Below are 17,474 nucleotides of genomic sequence, written 5' to 3' on the forward strand. Positions count from 1 at the left end.
CTAAGTGTGTGTGTGTGTGTGTGTGTTTGTGAGTATATGTGTGATTATGAACAATTACTCTCAGAGCCCAGAGTAAACCAATCACTGGGGAACTACAGGAAGCTGTGATCTTCTTGATTTACGTTATGGGAACAAAACTCAAGTTCCCTGGAAAAGCAATAGATGTTCTCACACCTGAACCATCTTTTTGGCCTTTATTTATTTGATTTTAAATTAGTAATTTACTGAGTCCAATAAGGATGCCCATTTATGCATGTGAGCAGGGTCATGCAATGGGTAGCTTACCAGAAACCACACCCTCAGGGAAAAATTATTATCCCTCTGCCAGAAGCTATAAACTGATAATAGTTTCTCAGCAATGATGAGCTTCAAGGTCCCAGTCCTCTCATGCTTCAACTGATGTGTGTGATCATATTCAAATTATGTGCAGGCATGTACAGCTATTCATGAGTCTGATGGACCTAACCTGTAAAGAAGTCAACATTTCCAAATCTCCTCTCCATCCACAGGCACTTATAATCTTTTACTCCCTCTTTCATAATGTTCTCTGATCCTTGGGTGTGGAGGAGAGTAAAACAAATGTCACATAAGGCTGAGCACTCACTGTCAGTGCTTGATCACTCAGTCATATCTTCTGATGATGCTTTTATACTTCTAAATAGTATAATTTTAAATATGTTGATATGAAATGAAAGACTGAAAACATATGTGTCATCCATATGATATTTACATATATATAAATAATATAATATATTTACATATAGACTAAATTATGTACTCTAAGTCTCAAATTATGAATGAAGATAGTTGACCAGAAGGGATAAATCTTTCTCTCCATATTGTTGAATGATTCTATAAAAAATGTTAATAAAGGCAATAATCTAACATGCTAAGTGAAATGAACTGTGTTATGAAAGCTCAATTTATTCTAAAATCTTTATTTATATGTCTGTCATATAAGTGGAGTTCTGTATGATATTATTTTATAAAATGCAGAACAAGGAATGGAGAAAAGCAATGACAACAAAAATCTCTAATATAACATGGAAGAAAGACTCAAATTACTCTCTTCATAACATATTTTTGCTCAAGGCCATGGTAAATGTGATGGAAAGGACAATAATGTGGGTAGTGGCATCTTAGTGATACAGGCAGGCTCCAGATTAAAAATGATTGTCCTTGGAATTATTCTTATATTATCTTCAGTGACATTCAGTGGACCAGTTTTTAATCTAAATATAAAAGGCTGGCCATACAGAAATAATTCATAAAGGAGTTTGAGAGTCTTTGATTCTAGGTGCTAAATAGCGAACAATGAGGTTGTTCAGTTTTTAGAATCTCTTATGCTGTAATATATTTCATGAATTTTTGTTTTTATATGTCCGTTTTTCTGAAATTCCATTAATGAATAAATTTATTAAGAAAAAAATCTAAGTATTAAAAACAAAGCTTCTATGTATAATTTTCACATGTATTCTTAATAGCTGCCCTTATATCCACAGATAACCCTTGCCTTATCAAAGAAGTTTCATTTTGCAGAAGATAGAAAATATTACAGAAAACACAATGGGTCAAAAACTCATAGAATTAGCCAGGTTCCATTTGACACATCAATAATGCAGCCCTATACTCAAGGAACATCACAGAAGAGAGGAGGAGAAAAAAAATGTAAGAGCCAGAGGAAAGGATGCCAACTGAGAATTAGTGTCATGTAGAGATGACAAGAAAGCTGCCCCCATGAAATCTTAACAATGTTTCCTAAAAACACCTGAACAATAAAACCAAATGGGCATGACAATATAATAAGGTTCTAATTCCAAGTGGTCATCTATAAATCTGTGAACATAATAGCAATACTAAATGTAGTCAGTAGGTGTGTGTGTGTGTGTGTGTGTGTGTGTGTGTGTAAAACAACAGTAATTAAATCTAAAGATGCCATAAATATTGAGAGGGTGCAGGAGGAGCTGGTGAGGGTAAAGGGGAGAGTAAGAAGGATGTAAATACAATCCTTATGTATGAGACTGTCAAAAGAAAAAACTGAAAAATCAAAGTTAATAATCATTATTGTGTAATTTTTCATCTTTTTTCTATATTGTTTTGAACTACTTGTGAATTGTAAATTATCCATCTTTTTTTTTCCTTGAAGAACCAGGCAAACCTCCTGAAACCAAACAAATGACCGCCAAACTCACAACACAAGGTAAGAAAGCAACTCTTTAAACATACTACTTGCCTTTTCCTATTGTAACTTCATAGCATTTTATTGACAAAGCAAAAGCTGTTTATTGCAGAAGGGCACCATCTGCTGGCCACTCTTCTTCAGTAAACAAACTTTCAAGTATTAATTTTTATTGAAAATAGAATGTATATTCTGGTTATGATTCCTATGTTTCTCAACTTTTACCAGATCTTCCCCACATCCTCATCCACCTAAATCCACACTCTTTTTTTTTATATGCATCTAAAAATAAAACAAAGTAAAATAAAATATGAACAAACATATCTGAATGGGACAAAACAAACTAATGACCGGGAAAACAAAGAGCCAAGTAAAAAGAAAAGAAAAGAAAAGAAAAGAAAAGAAAAGAAAAGAAAAGAAAAGAAAAGAAAAGAAAAGAAAAGAAAAGACATGTAGACATAGGCACACATAGAAATCCCCCCAAAACACAAAATCAGAAACCTTAACTTATAAGTAAAAGAACTGTTAGGAAAAAACAAAACAAAAAACCAAAACCAACCAAACAAAAAACAAACAAAACTAACCAAAGCATTGTATATAAAAGTACCCTCAAAGATACCACTAAAGTTTTTGTTTGTTTGTGCTGGTCATCTATGGCTATGGATGGGGTCATGTCCTAAGAGTAGTGTTTATACTCAGTGAGACTCTCTAAGAGAAAAACTATTTTTTTTATTTGCATGTAGTAACCAATTTGAGAAAGCTTCTATGCTAAGGATGTGTTCTTGTATTCAGCTCATTTCTCAGCACTGGGACCTCATAAGATACAGGCCTGTGTAGATCTTGTGCACACTGTCAGTCTTTGTGACTGTATCAGTTCATAGGTTTCCTGTGTGTCCTCACTGTTGGCTTTGATTCTTTGGTGTCCTCTATTCCCTCTGGCTCTTATAATCTTTCTCCCTCCTTTCCTGTAGGCTTTCCTAAGCTGTTAAGGGGTAGGAGTTATCAGAAGCATCATATTTAGGGCAGTGCTTTAAAGTTTTTCACATTGTCTACCTGTGTGTCTCTGTATTTTTCCCATCTACTGCAGGAGGAAAGTTCCCTGAGGATGGCTGAACAAGTAACTGATTTGTTAGTATAGCAGAATGTTGACTTGTTGGTATGTTCTTTAGCAAAGCAGTATTAGTTGGCTTATCTAGTCTCAGGCTCTTGGCTCCTCAAGCAGGTTTCATCTAATGGGCTGGACTTTAATCCAGTTAGATATTGGTTGGTTATTTCAACAAGCTCTGTGCCACCACTGCACCATAGTATCTTGTAGGAAGGTCACGATTTTAGACTGAAGGGTTAGTGGCTGGGTTGGTGGTTATTTTCTACTCTATTACCTTGTAGAATAGCTTCCAGTACCAGAAACGCAAGTCTTAAAAGCAAGCATTTCCTTATCCATTTGGAAAAGTTCTATTGATAATGATGCTAACTTTACATACCAAAATGAAAAAATAAATAAATCAGTGCATTGTCTCCAAGTTTATTTCATGATGCTTTAATATATATTCTAAAATGTAAATCTCAGATAATAAGTATATAAAAATACACAGATTCACTACTAATCCAAGTATTTCTAATGGTTTGGCTAAACTGGTTATATTTTATGATTTGTTTCATGTTAGAAGAGACTATTGGAATGTTATAAAATCAATATTGCTTTCTAAATGCTCATATTCCAAAAGCTGGCATCTAGATATATTACAAAAATAATTACCTTAACTTTATGAACCATGCAAGAAAATCAGTTCCATCAGTCAATGACATCCTTGGGGCCTACACAGTAGAAGGAGTAGATTCTCAAATAGGAGAATTAATTTGACAAAACATAAAACAGGGTCACAAGTATTCTACCATTGTTACCTCTGAAAAGTTAGAGAACACTTTTAGAAAACAATGGGGAATACATGGGGGACAGGTTTTTCATTTTCTCTTCTACACCAGATTATTCAGTACTGCAGTACTTAGCAATAAAAGACATGTCTTTGGACAGTGATATGATTTTTTTTCTGGGTAGAAGTGCCTTGCAGCAAACTTATTAGCATACAGCGTGCTGTGAGATAAAACTGAATGTATTGTATCTGACCAAAATCTTATTTATAAGCAATTTATGCTAGCATAGTTAAAGATTATAGAGCCCATTTTACATTTTTTTTTGCTGAAATAAAATTGTTTCTTTTATGAAAGTTTTGATGTTGAAGGCAATAAATATTATTTGAGATAGAAAACTATAGTGAGTCTGTGAAAATAAATATCAGGGTAAATTCCACAGGCAAATAACTTTTTGTAATAAGAGTTATTATAGTGTTCATATATGGATGTATCTGTGTATAGACATATCAAAGTGTGTTACTTTTCTTATACAAAGTACAAAGGTTTTATTTCCTTCTATTTTACCTGGAAATTTTGATAGCCACACAATAGTAGAAGTGCAATTTGAATCATGAATCAAATTTACTTGAGCCTGATGTTAATGAAGTTGAAACAGAAGCATTGAAATATATGTGACAATTCACTTAAAATATCAACTGAAGCCTATGGGTTCAGTGCTTTTACACTAAACTACATTAGGCAAGGTGTCTTAGTCAGGGTTTGTATTCCTGCACAAAACATCATGACCAAGAAGCAAGTTGTGGAGGAAAGGGTTTATTCGGCTTACACTTCCACATAGCTATTCATCACCAAAGGAAGTCAGGACAGGAACTCATATAGGGCAGGAACTTGGATGATGTAGAGGCCATGAAGGAATGCTGCTTACTGGCTTGCTTGCCCTGGCTTGCTGAGATTGCTTTTTTTTTTTTTTAATTGGTTATTTTGTTTATTTACATTTCAAATGTTATCCCCCCCCCAATTTCCCCTATGGGAAAAAAAAGACATCATACCTCCTCTCCCTGCTTCCATGAGAGTGCTCCCCCACTCACCCACTCCTGCATTCATGCCCTAGCATTACTCCCAGTACCAAGGGCCTCCCCTCCCAATGATGCCAGACAAGGCCATCCTCTGCTACATATGCAGCTAGAGCCATGGGTCCCTCCATTTGTGTTCTTTGGTTGTTGGTTTAGTCGCCGGGAGCTCTGGGGGTGGGGGGGTGGATCTGGTTGGTTGATAATTGCTATTCTTCTTATGGGGTTGCAAACCCCTTAAGCTCCTTCAGTTCTTCCCCATTGCGGTCCCCTTGCTCAGTCCAATGGTTGTCTGCAAGCATATGCATCTGTGTTGGTAAGGCTCTGGCAGAGTCTCTCAACAGACAACTATATCAGGCTCCTGTCAGCAAGCACTTCTTGTTATCAGCAGTAGTGTCTGTGTTTGGTGGCTGCATATGGGATGAATCCCCAGGTGGGGCAGTCTCTGGATAGCCTTTCCTTCAGTCTCTGCTCCACTCTTTGTCTGCTTGCTTTCTTATAGAACCCATGACTTCTAGCCCATGAATGGCACCACCTACAATGGGCCCTCCCATCCTTGATCACTAATTGAGAAAATATCTTACAGCTGGATCTCATGGAGGCATTTACTCAAGGGAGTCTCCTTTCTCTGTGATAACTCCAGCTTGTGGCAAGTTGACACAGAGAACCAGCCAGTACACAAAGTGACATCTGAAATTTTTGCTTTCAAATAAATTATTTACTGATGAATGACCAATAATCTAGAGTCTCATCTTTATGTTAGAGAGCCCTACTCATTAGAAAAGTGGTTGCCCATGTTGATTTAGCAGGGTCAGATACTGTTGAGTGTATTCAAAGAAATGACAGTGATGCACTAATGTAAGAAATAGCATAATGAGAACAATTAGCAGTGCAGAATTTCCATAGATCTTTCATTTAGTAGATAAGATATAATTGGTGTTTTCAAGTAATACATGAGGAGACAAAGTTTATGCACAAGTGCCAATAGTTCATAGTAGACAATTTTGAAGTAAACAAATTGAAAATGAAAATGAAATGTGATACAAAACTAAATTATAACCACTCAGGAGCTCACAGGCAGAGCTGCTGGGACAGGGCCCTACAGGACTACACCTGCATCCAGGAGGTGGAGTTGTTCCACAGCCCTCTGTGCACTTTCCCTGCTAGAGGAGAGCTTGCTTCAAGAGAGTGCTCTGACCCTAGGACTCAGGGGAAATCACAATTTTCACACCAGGGACTCTCTAAGGTAGGGCCACTGAGAAGGGCACAGACCACAGAAGTGGAAGAGCATCTGGGACAAGGTCCTACGGGCCTACATCTACATCCAAGAGGTGGGGCTGTTGCACAGCTCTCTATGCCACTCCCAGGAGTGCTGACACAGGCTTACAGACTCATGGGCGTAACAAGTGACACCCAGAGACAGCAAGAACATCTAACACCAGAGATAACCAGATCGTGAAAGGAAAATATAAGAATCTTAACAACAGAAACCAAGACTTTTTGGCATAATCAGAACCCAGTATTCCCAACACAATGAGTCCTGGATACCCCAACACACTAGAAAAGCAAGCTTCAGATAAAAATCACATCTCATGATATTGGTAGAGCATTTTTAATGAAGGACATTAATAACTCCCTTAAAGAAATACAGGAGAACACAGATAAACAAGTGGAAACCCTTAAAGAGGATATGAAAAAATCCTTTAAAGAATTACAGGAAAACACAACCAAACATGTGAAGGAATCAAACAATACATTCCAGGATCTAAAACTGGAAGTAGAAACAATAAAGAAATCATAAAGGGAGAAAACTGGAGATAAAAAAACCTAGGAAATAAATCAGGAGCCACAGATGCAATCATCACCAACAGAATAGAGAGATAGAAGAGAGACACTCAGGTGCAAAAGATCCCATACAAAACACAGACACAACAATCATAGAAAATATAAAATGCAAAAAGATCCTAACCCAAAACATCTAGGAAATTCAGGACAGAATGAGACTAAACCTAAGGATAGTAGGTATAGATGAGAAGGAAGATTTCCAACTTAAAGGTCCAGTAAGTATCTTCAACAAAATTATAGAAGAAAACTTCTGTAACCTTAAGAAATAAATGCCCATGAACATACAAGAAGCCTACAGAACACCAAATTGATTGATCAGAAAAGAAATTCCTCCTGTCACATAAAAATCAAAACACCAAATGCACGAAACAAAGAAAGGATATTAAAAGTAGTAAGGGAAAAAGGTCAAGTAATATATAAAGGCAGAACTATTGTAAGACCCCCTTTCAGGGACCCCCACTCTAGCCTCGGGAGTGAGAGAGCACCCAAAGAAACACGAGAATCCATTGCTGTAATCACATGAGGCAGTTTAATGATGGAGCTCCGGACCACCGACATGCATCCCACACAGGAGATAATGGATGTCAGCCACAAGGCTCGAAAGCTAGGGGTTTTTAGGGGTGTGGAATTCAACATAGCAACACACTATTGGCTTATTCAAATATCAGCAGAAAAATTACATGTACGTGCAGGGTGTCAGAGTTCTGTGAGTTGTTGACTCAGTTCAGATAGCCCTGTTATGCTCCTCACATTCCTCTTTATCTTTAAGGTTAAACTGTTCCCAGGAATGTTTTAACTACAGAGCATACCCGGGTTTGTTTTTCTTTTTTCTCAGCCCCAGGCAGCCTCAAGGCTCACAAACAACCAGCAATTTCTGAGTACTTTATATGACTTACAGGTCTTGAAATTTCATCTTTCTTTCACTATCAGAATTACAGCAGACTTCTCACAAGAGACTATAAAGCCAGAAGATCCTGGACAGATGTCATACAGACCCTAAGAGAACACAAATGCCAGAATAGACTACTATACCCAACAAAACTCTCAATTACAATAGATGGAGAAACCAGAGTATTCCATGACAAAATCAAATTTACTTAATATGTTTCCATGAATCCAGCCCTTCAAAGGACCATAAAGAGAACAACACAAGGAGGGAAACTAGGCCCTAGTAAAAGCAAGTAATCTTTCAACAAACATAAAAGAAGATAGCCACATGAACTTTAAAACCAAAAATAACAGGAAGCAACAATTACTTTTCCTTAATATCTCTTAATATCAATGGACTCAATTCCCTAATAAAATGATATAAACTAACAGACTGGGTATGTAAACAGGACCCAACATTTTGCTGCATAAAGGAATCCCACATCTGAGACGAAGACAGAATCTAACTCAGAGTAAAAGGCTGGAAAACAATTTTCCAAGCACATGGCCCCAAGAAACAAGCTGGAGTAGCCATTCTAAGATTGAATAAAATTGACTTTCAACCTAAAGTTATCAAAAAAGGAGGAGGGACACTTCATACTTTTCAAAGGTAAAATCTACGAAGATGAACTGTCAATTTTGAACATGTATGCCCCAAATAAAAGGGCATCTGTATTCATTAAAGAAACTTTACTAAAGCTCAAAGAACACATTGTACAGCACACAATAAAAGTGGGAGATTTCAACATCCCACTACCATCAATGGACAGATCATGAAAACAGAAACTAAACAGAGACACAGTGAAAATAACAGAAGTTATGAAACAAATGGATTTAGCAGATATCTATAAAATATTTTATCCTAAAAAAAAAGGATATACCTTCTTCTCATAACCTCATGGTTCCTTATCCAAAATTGTGCATATACAGCCACAAAACAGGTCTCAACAGATACAAAAGATATTGAAATAACCTCATGCATCCTATCAGATAACCACAGACTAAGCCTGATCTTCAATAACAATATAAATAACAGAAATCCCACATACACATGGAAGCTGAGCAGCACTATACTCAATGATGACATGGTCAAGGAAGCAATAAAGAAATTAAAGATCTTTTAGAGTTTAATGATAATGAAGCCACAACATATGGGATGCAATGAAAGCAGTCCTAATAGTAAACCTCATAGCTATGAGTGGCTACAAAAAGAAACTGGAGAGAGCATACATTAGCAGCTTAACAGTACACCTGAAAGATCTAGAACAAAAAGAAGCAAACTCACCCAAGAGAAGTAGAAGGAAGGAAATGATCAAACTCAGGGCTGAAATCAGCCAAGTGGAAACAAAAAGAACGATACAAAGAATCAACCAAACCAGGAGCTGCCTCTTTGAGAAAATCAGCACAATAGACAAACCCTTAGCCAGACTAACAAGAGGGCACAGGGACAGTATCCTAATTAACAAAATCTGAAATGAAAACAGAGACATAACACCAGAATCTGAGGAAATAAAAAAAAAATCATCAGATCCTATTAGAAAAGCCTATTCTCAACAAAACTGGAAAACCTGGATGAAATGGACAATTATCTAGATAGACACCAGGTACCAAAGTTAAATTAGGATGACAATAATGATCTAAACAGTCCCATATTCCCTAAAGAAATTTTAACAGGCATTAATAGTCTCCCAACTGAAAAAGCTCAGGACAAAATGGGTTTAGTGTAGAGTTCTGTCAGACCTTCAAAGAAGAATTAATACCAATACTCCTCAAACTATTCCACAAAATAGAAAAAGAAGATACTCTACCCAATTGCCTCTATGAAGCCACAAATTCTCTGATACCTAAACCACACAAATACCCAACAAAGAAGGAAAACTTCAGACCAATTTCCTTATTAATATCGATGCAAAAATATTCAATAAAATTCTCACAAACTGAATCCAAGAGCAGATCAAAAATGATAATCCATCATGATCATGATCAGGTAGGCTTCATTCCAGGGATGTAGGGATGGTTCAGCATATGTAAATACTTCAACATAATCCACTATATAAATAAACTCAGAAAAAAAAAAAACCTGATCATCTCATTAGATGCTTAGAAAGCATTTGTCAAAATCCAACATCCCTTCTTGATAAAAGTCTTGGAAATATCAGGAATACAAGGCCCATACCTAAATATAATAAAAGCAATATACAGAAAATCAGTAGCCAACATCAATCTAAATGGAAAGAAACTTGAAGCAATTCCACTAAAACCAGGGACTACCAAGGCTACCCATTCTCTCCCTTCCTATCAAATATAGTACTTGAAGTTCTAGGCAGAGCAATTAGACAACAAAAGGAGATCAAAAGGATACAAATTGGAAAGGAAGAAGTGAAATTATCACTATTTGCAGATGATATGATAGTATACTTAGGTGCCCCAAAAATTCCACCACAGAACTCCTAAACTTGATGAACAACTTCAGCAAGTAGCTGAAATCCACTCAAACAAATCAGTGGCCTTTCTCTACACAAAGGATAAAAGAAATTCTTGAAACAACATTCTTCAAAATAATCACAAATAATATAAAATACCTTGGTATGACTCTAACTAAGGAAGTAAAAGCTCTGTATGAGAAGAACTTCGAGTCTCTGAAAGAAATAAAAGAAAATCTCAGAAGATGGAAAGATCTCCCATGCTCATGGATTGGCAGGATTAATGTAGTAAAAATGGCCATATTGCTGAAAGCAATCTACAGACTAAATGCAATCCTCATCAAATTTCCAACTTAATTCTTCACAGAGTAAGAAAGGGCAATTTGCAAGTTCATCTGGAATAATAAAAATCCTATGATAGCAAAAACTGTCCTCAACAATAATAGAACTTCAACAATAATAGAATAATAGTGGAATCACTATCCTTTATGTCAAGCTGTACTACAGAACAATAGTGATTTAAAAAAAATGCATGGTACTGGTACAGTGACAGATAGGGAAATCAATGTAATAGAACTGTAGAACCCAGAAATGAACCCACACACCTATGGTCATTTGATCTTTGACAAAGGAGCTAAAACCATCCAGTGGAAAAAAGATAGCATTTTCAACAAATGGTGCTTGTTCATCTTGGGGTAAGCATGTAGAAGAATGAGAATTGATCCATTCTTATCTCTTGTACAAAGCTCAAGTCTAAGTGGATCAAGCACCTCCACATAAAATCAGAGACAACTTATATAGGAGAAAGTGGGGAAGAGTCTTGAATATATGGGCACAGGAGAAAAATTCCTGAACACAACAGCAATGGCTTATGCTGTAAGATCAATAATTGGCAAATGGGACCTCATAAAATTACAAGTCTTCCATAAGGCAAAGGACACTGTCAATAAGACAAAAAGTCAACCAATAGATTGGGAAAAGATCTTTACCAACCCTATATCCCATAGAGGGCTAATATCCAATATGTACAAAGAACTCAAGAAGTTAGACTCCAGAGAACCAAATAACCCTATTAAAAATTGGATACAAAACTAAGCAAAGAATTCTCATCTGAGGAATACAGAATGGCTGAGAAGCACCTAAAAAATATGTTCAACCTGCTTAGTCATCAGGGAAATGCAAACCAAAACAACTCTGAGATTCCACCTCACACCAGTCAGAATGGCTAAGATCAAAAACTCAGGTGACAGCAGTTGCTGGGGATGAGGTGGAGAAAGAGGAACACTCCTCCATTGTTGGTGGGATTGCAAGCTGGTATAACCACTCTGGAAATCAGTTTGTTGGTTTCTCAGAAAACTGGACATAGTATTAGTGGAAGATCCAGCAATACCACTCCTGGGCATATACCCAGAAGATGCTCCAAGGGAAGGAGAGGCCCTTAGTTCTGTGATGGTTCTATGCCCCAGTATAGAGGGATGTCAGGGCTAGGAAGCAGGAGTAGGTGACTTGGTGAGCAGGGGAATGGTAGAGGGGATGGGGGGTGGGGTGGGGTGGGAGGGGAAACCAAGAAATAGGATAACATTTGAAATGTAAATAAAATATCTAATAAAAAAAGTTAAAAATAAAACACAGGGGCTTAGCATTTAAAGTACTTACATTCAATTGCTTAAGTTATTATATGATAATTAATATACTGCAAACATATTAATAGAATAATTTCCATTATAGACATTATCACTTGATTTCCTTCCTAATATGTGTGAACAGGCAGAGGATGTTAATTCACCTGTAGCTTAACCCATGAAAGTTAGAACCAAACCATCTCTACTCAAAATGTCACCCTTGTATGCATATTTAATGTCCTTTTTCCCCTTAGGTATCATTGTGCAATCTAGGCATTCAGCTCTGTCCTAATACCTAATATATCCCATGTTCTTTCTTAACATGCCTTTGGATTTTCCATTTTATTCTCTGAGTCCACGTGCATATTTTCCAAAATCTCTCCTTTTCCTACCTCATCAATCAGAGCTTCAGTTCAGGCACTATCATTTTCATGTAGAATTTCTAAATAGTATATTTAAGATATTATACTAAAAATAAAAAATAACACCAACATCCAAATCAGCAGTGTAGACATTTTTGTGGAGAATCGTTTACATTTTTTTTATATATACAGACATGTATGATGTTTTATGACCTTCTAAGAATACTTGTAGTTTCTCAGACACAACAATGTGTAAATCTTACATGAAAAATGAATTACATTAAACATAAGTGTGTATTCTTGTTTGTGTGACTCCATATGTGTATTGTTTTCACTATATTCCTATTTCTGAATTTTAAGAAGTCTTCATGCACAGCACTATATATAGCTACAACCTTATAGCTTTTTATGGGTTAAAAAGTTCATAGGTGGTCACTGAACTTATGAGTTCCTGGGATGGATTTCCATATTATGGGAGGTATTCTAAAGAATGTTCAGTTAATGTTTGAACACTGTTTGCTTTCCTTTATTTCAGCTTCAGCTAGAAAGGATGAGAAGAAAGAAGGTATGTTTTAATGTTTTATGCAAATTATCATTGTGCATTTTCCTAGAACAATTTACCAATATGCAAAACTGGATTTGACTGCTCTCCTACCCACATTCCTTTTGATTACTGGGTCTATTATGTGCAGGCATTTTTTGTGAATGTGCCTTTTCTATTTCATCTCACCAAAAGGGATGAGTTACTTTTAAAATAATTTTAGTATAGTTGTTTTCAAGACAAATAATAAAATATAGTTTGTTCAAATCTTAGTTCTCCTTCTTGGTTGGAAAATTGATAAAGTTTTATATAATTCTAAAATATCATTCTCCTATATTAAGTCCTTTCATGTTGTATATAAAATGACCTGATTTTATTTTCTTCTACTAAACTGCAAATAAGTAAGAATCAGTCCCTCGAATATCATGTCCATCCCTATTTTACTTTGCCACAATATAGAATAAAATATATTTTGTTTATAATGTTAAACTGAATGAACTATTAAAGCCAAAATTGTATTCACAAATATTGCAATCCAGTTAAAGTATATATGTAACAGTAACTGGATGCAAAAGAACACAACCCAGAGAAATCCAGAACTGGAATATTCTGTGTATTTTGGTCGGCCAAAACTACTAGAAGAAACTGATCAATGATCAGTAAGATTAGGCCGTTTGTATCTCATAATAGGTACTTATCAGCCTCAGGCTCCTCTCTGGCCAAGAGATTAAGAGATAATGGTGATATCTTTTCATTATCTCATCATCATCATTAGTATTAATTTTAACTATTATAATCCAAAGGGCTTTAGGCGGTTCATATTTCACAAAGGGTGACAGGATATTTCCAGTGATAAGAAATCTAAAGTAAAATACCTAAAAGAGAGAACACAAATTACAGCCAAGATGAAATCTGGCAATGTTTCAAGAAGTGTGGGATTTGAGACTACTCTATTTCCTATCATCTTCTACAAATGTCTCTAATGAACTCTCACACAACTTTGCAAAAGGCTGCAATGCTGATAATTAATCTTAGCTTTTTTCATGACAGTAAATACAAGAAAACACACTTAATGCAGGAATGACACCTCTAATCTAATTAGTGTACATCTGATCAGAGAATGATAAAAGAAAGCATGGGTTATATTTTATGACTAATTTCCTTACTACCTAATCACAATATCTTGAAGCCTGCATTTTGCTTCCTTTAAATAGAAAACTAAGAGCTATTGTGTATGAAAAAGGAAAATAAACAAAATATAAAATCTTGTTTAATATTTTAGAGATAATGGAGCCATAATGTCATGATAAAGACCACTAAGACACAATGAATGTTTAATGACATTTCAATCGATGTATTAATTATCCATATGCATGTAGTAAACCATCATTGTCATTTATGTTATAAACACTTTGAGTCAGAAATGTCATGATAACAACGAGGTAGTAAGCTGCCAGCACAGTTTTCGACATGCTAGAGTTTCAAAAATGTTTACTTGTTTGTGTCTTCTATAGGATCTCATGAATAAATACAATCTATCATTTAATTTGCTAAAGAAGTAATTTTAATAACTACAGTTTTAGGTAGTCATACAAATTTATCTGTGTGGTATTTCTGTAAGCTCATTATGATGAAGTGATTTTTACTTTTAGAAATAATTTTAATTCATTAACACTAAAAACAAAACATTAAGAAAATTATGGTATATAAAGCAATAGTTATATTATAATTTCATATATGTAAGCCAAATAATTATACTCCATCAATTGTTATGCCACCGGGACATTTTTTTAGTTTTGAATTTGCTTACTAGCATACCTCAAACCACTATTATTGAAAAATTCTCCAAATATACTATATGGTACTTAGAATAGCTTGAAAATATCTCATGGAAAAAGAAAACTCTTGTTATGGATTCAAAGACTCTGCTAACCTATGTTCCATCCAATTTTCCGTTGGACCCTGACATTTATTCTTCCATACATTTCAGTCTCAGTTACCTCTTCTTGACTTCATTCTTTTTTTTTTTAATTAGGTGTTTTCCTCATTTACATTTCAAATGCTATCCCAAAAGTCCCCAACTTCCCCCATTCCCCTACACCCCCACTCCCACTTCTTGGCCCTGGCGGTCCACCCTACTGAGACATATAAAGTTTGCAAGACCAAGGGGCCTCTCTTCCCAATGATGGCAACTAGGCCATTTTCTGATACATATCCAGATAGAAACAAGAGCTCCAAGGGTCTGGTTCGTTCATATTGTTGTTCCACCTATAGGGTTGCAGACCCCTTAAACTCTTGGGTACTTTCTCTAGCTCCTCCATTGGGGGCACTCTTTGTCATCCAATATCTGACTGTGAGCATCCACTTCTGAGTTTGCCAGGCACCTGCATAGCCTCACAAGAGACAGCTATATTATGGTCCTTTCAGCAAAATTTGGCTGGTGTATGCAATGGTGTCAGTGGTTGGAGGCTGATTATGAGATGGATCCCCAGGTATAGCAGTCTCTAGATAGTCCATCCGTTCAACTCAGTTCCAAACTTTGTCTTTATAACTCCTTCCATGAGTGTTTAGTTCCAAGTTATAAGAAGGGGTAAAGTTTCCAAACAATGGTCTTCGTTCTTCTTGAGTTTCATGTATTTTGCTGATTGTATCTTGTATCTTGGGTATTCTAAGTTTCTGGGCTAATATCCACTTCTCAGTGAGTATTTATTGTGTGAGTTCTTTTGTGATTGGGTTACCTCACTCAGGATGATGCCCTCCAAGTCCATCCATTTGCATAGGAATTTCATAAATCCATTGTTTTTAATAGCTGAGTAGTACTCCATTGTGTAAATGTACCACATTTTCTGTATCCATTCCTATGTTGAGGGACATCTGGGTTCTTTCCAGCTTCTGGCTATTATAAATAAGGCTCCTATGAACATAGTGGAGCATGTGTCCTTCTTACCAGTTGGAACATCTTCTGGATATATGCCCAGGAGAGGTATTGCAGGATCCTCCAGTAGTACTATGTCCAATTTTCTGAGGAACAACCAGACTGATTTCCAGAGTGGTTGTTCAAGCTTGCAATCCCACCAACAGTGGAAGAGTGTTCCTCTTTCTCCACATCCTCGCCAGCATCTGCTGTCACCTGAATTTTTGATCTTAGCCATTCTGACTGGTGTGAGGTGGAATCTCAGGGTTGTTTTGATTTGCATTTCCCTGATGATTAAGGATGCTGAACATTTTTTCAGGTGCTTCTCAGCCATTCAGTATTCCTCAGGTGAGAATTCTTTGTTCAGTTCTGAGCCCCAGTTTTTAATGGGGTTATTTGATTTTCTGGAGTCCACCTTCTTGAGTTCTTTATATATGTTGGATTTTAGTCCCCTATCTGATTTAGGATTGGTAAAGATACTTTCCCAATCTGTTGGTGGCCTTTTTGTCTTATTGGCAGTGTCTTTTGCCTTACAGAAGCTTTATAATTTTATGAGGTCCCATTTGTGGATTCTTGATCTTACAGCACAAGCCATTGTTTTTCTATTCAGGGATTTTCCCCCTGTGCCCATATCTTCAAGACGTTTACCTACTTTCTCCTCTATAAGTTTCACTGTGTCTGGTTTTATGTGGAGTTCCTTGATCCACTTAGATTTGACCTTAGTACAAAGAGAGAGGAATGGATCAATTCCCATTCTTCTACATGATAACCTCCAGTTGTGCCAGCACCATTTGTTGATAATGGTGTCTTTTTTCCACTGGAAGGTTTTAGCTCCCTTGTCAAAGATCAAGTGGCCATAGGTGTGTGCATTCATTTCTGGGTCTTCAATTCTATTCCATTGGTCTACTTGTCTGTCGCTATACCAGTACCATGCAGTTTTTATCATAATTGCTCTATAGTACAGCTTTAGGTCAGGCATGGTGATTCCTCCAGAGGTTCTTTTATCATTGAGAAGAGTTTTGGCTATACTAGGTTTTTGTTTTTGTTTTTTTTTTCCAGATGAATTTGCAAATTGCCCTTTCTAATTCGTTGAAGAATTGAGTTGGAATTTTGATGGGGATTGCATTGAACCTGTAGATTGCTTTTAGCAAGATAGCCATTTTTTACTATATTGATCCTGCCAATCCATAAGCATGGGAGATCTTTCCATCTTCTGATCTTCTATAATTTCTTTCTTCATAAACTTGAAGTTCTTATAATATAGATCTTTTACTTCCTTAGTTAGAGTCATGCCAAGATATTTTATATGATTTGTGACTATTGTGAAGGGTGTTGTTTCCCTAATTTCTTTCTCATCGTGTTTATTCTGCCTTGTTTGAATTAATTTTATATCCAGCTACTTCAGTGAAGCTGTTTATCAGGTTTAGAAGTTCTCTCATGGAATTTTTAGGGTCACTTAAATATATCATATGTAAAAAGTGATATTTTGACTTCTTCCTTTCCAATTTGTATCCCCTTTATCTCCTTTTGTTGTTGAAATGCTCTGGCTAGGACTTCAAGTACTATGTTGAATAGGTAGGGAAAAAGTGGGCAGCCTTGTCTAGTCCCTGATTTTAGTGGGATTGCTTCCAGCTTCTCACCATTTAATTTGATGTTGGCTACTGGTTTGCTGTAGATTGCTTTTATCATGTTTAGGTATGGGCCTCAAATTCTTTATCT

The 17,474-nt window shown here is 36.2% G+C and overlaps 1 protein-coding gene across 14 annotated transcripts in view; it reads left to right on the top strand.

Annotated features, from left to right (window-relative positions):
• The window catches only part of LOC115032149 (triadin-like), a 280,731-nt gene that overhangs the window by 40,084 nt on the left and 223,173 nt on the right, over positions 1-17,474 (top strand). For all 14 annotated transcript variants that reach the window (XM_085842738.1, XM_085842726.1, XM_085842728.1 and 11 more), the window contains 2 exons: positions 2,147-2,200; positions 12,836-12,865. In XM_085842738.1, the coding sequence (XP_085698864.1) occupies positions 2,147-2,200; positions 12,836-12,865 (84 nt within the window). The remainder of the gene's footprint in view (positions 1-2,146; positions 2,201-12,835; positions 12,866-17,474) is intronic.

The sequence above is a fragment of the Mus caroli genome, unplaced genomic scaffold, assembly GCF_978045245.1.
Source record: "Mus caroli unplaced genomic scaffold, Mus_caroli_1 scaffold_9, whole genome shotgun sequence".
In the NCBI taxonomy this organism is placed as follows: Eukaryota; Metazoa; Chordata; class Mammalia; order Rodentia; family Muridae; genus Mus; species Mus caroli.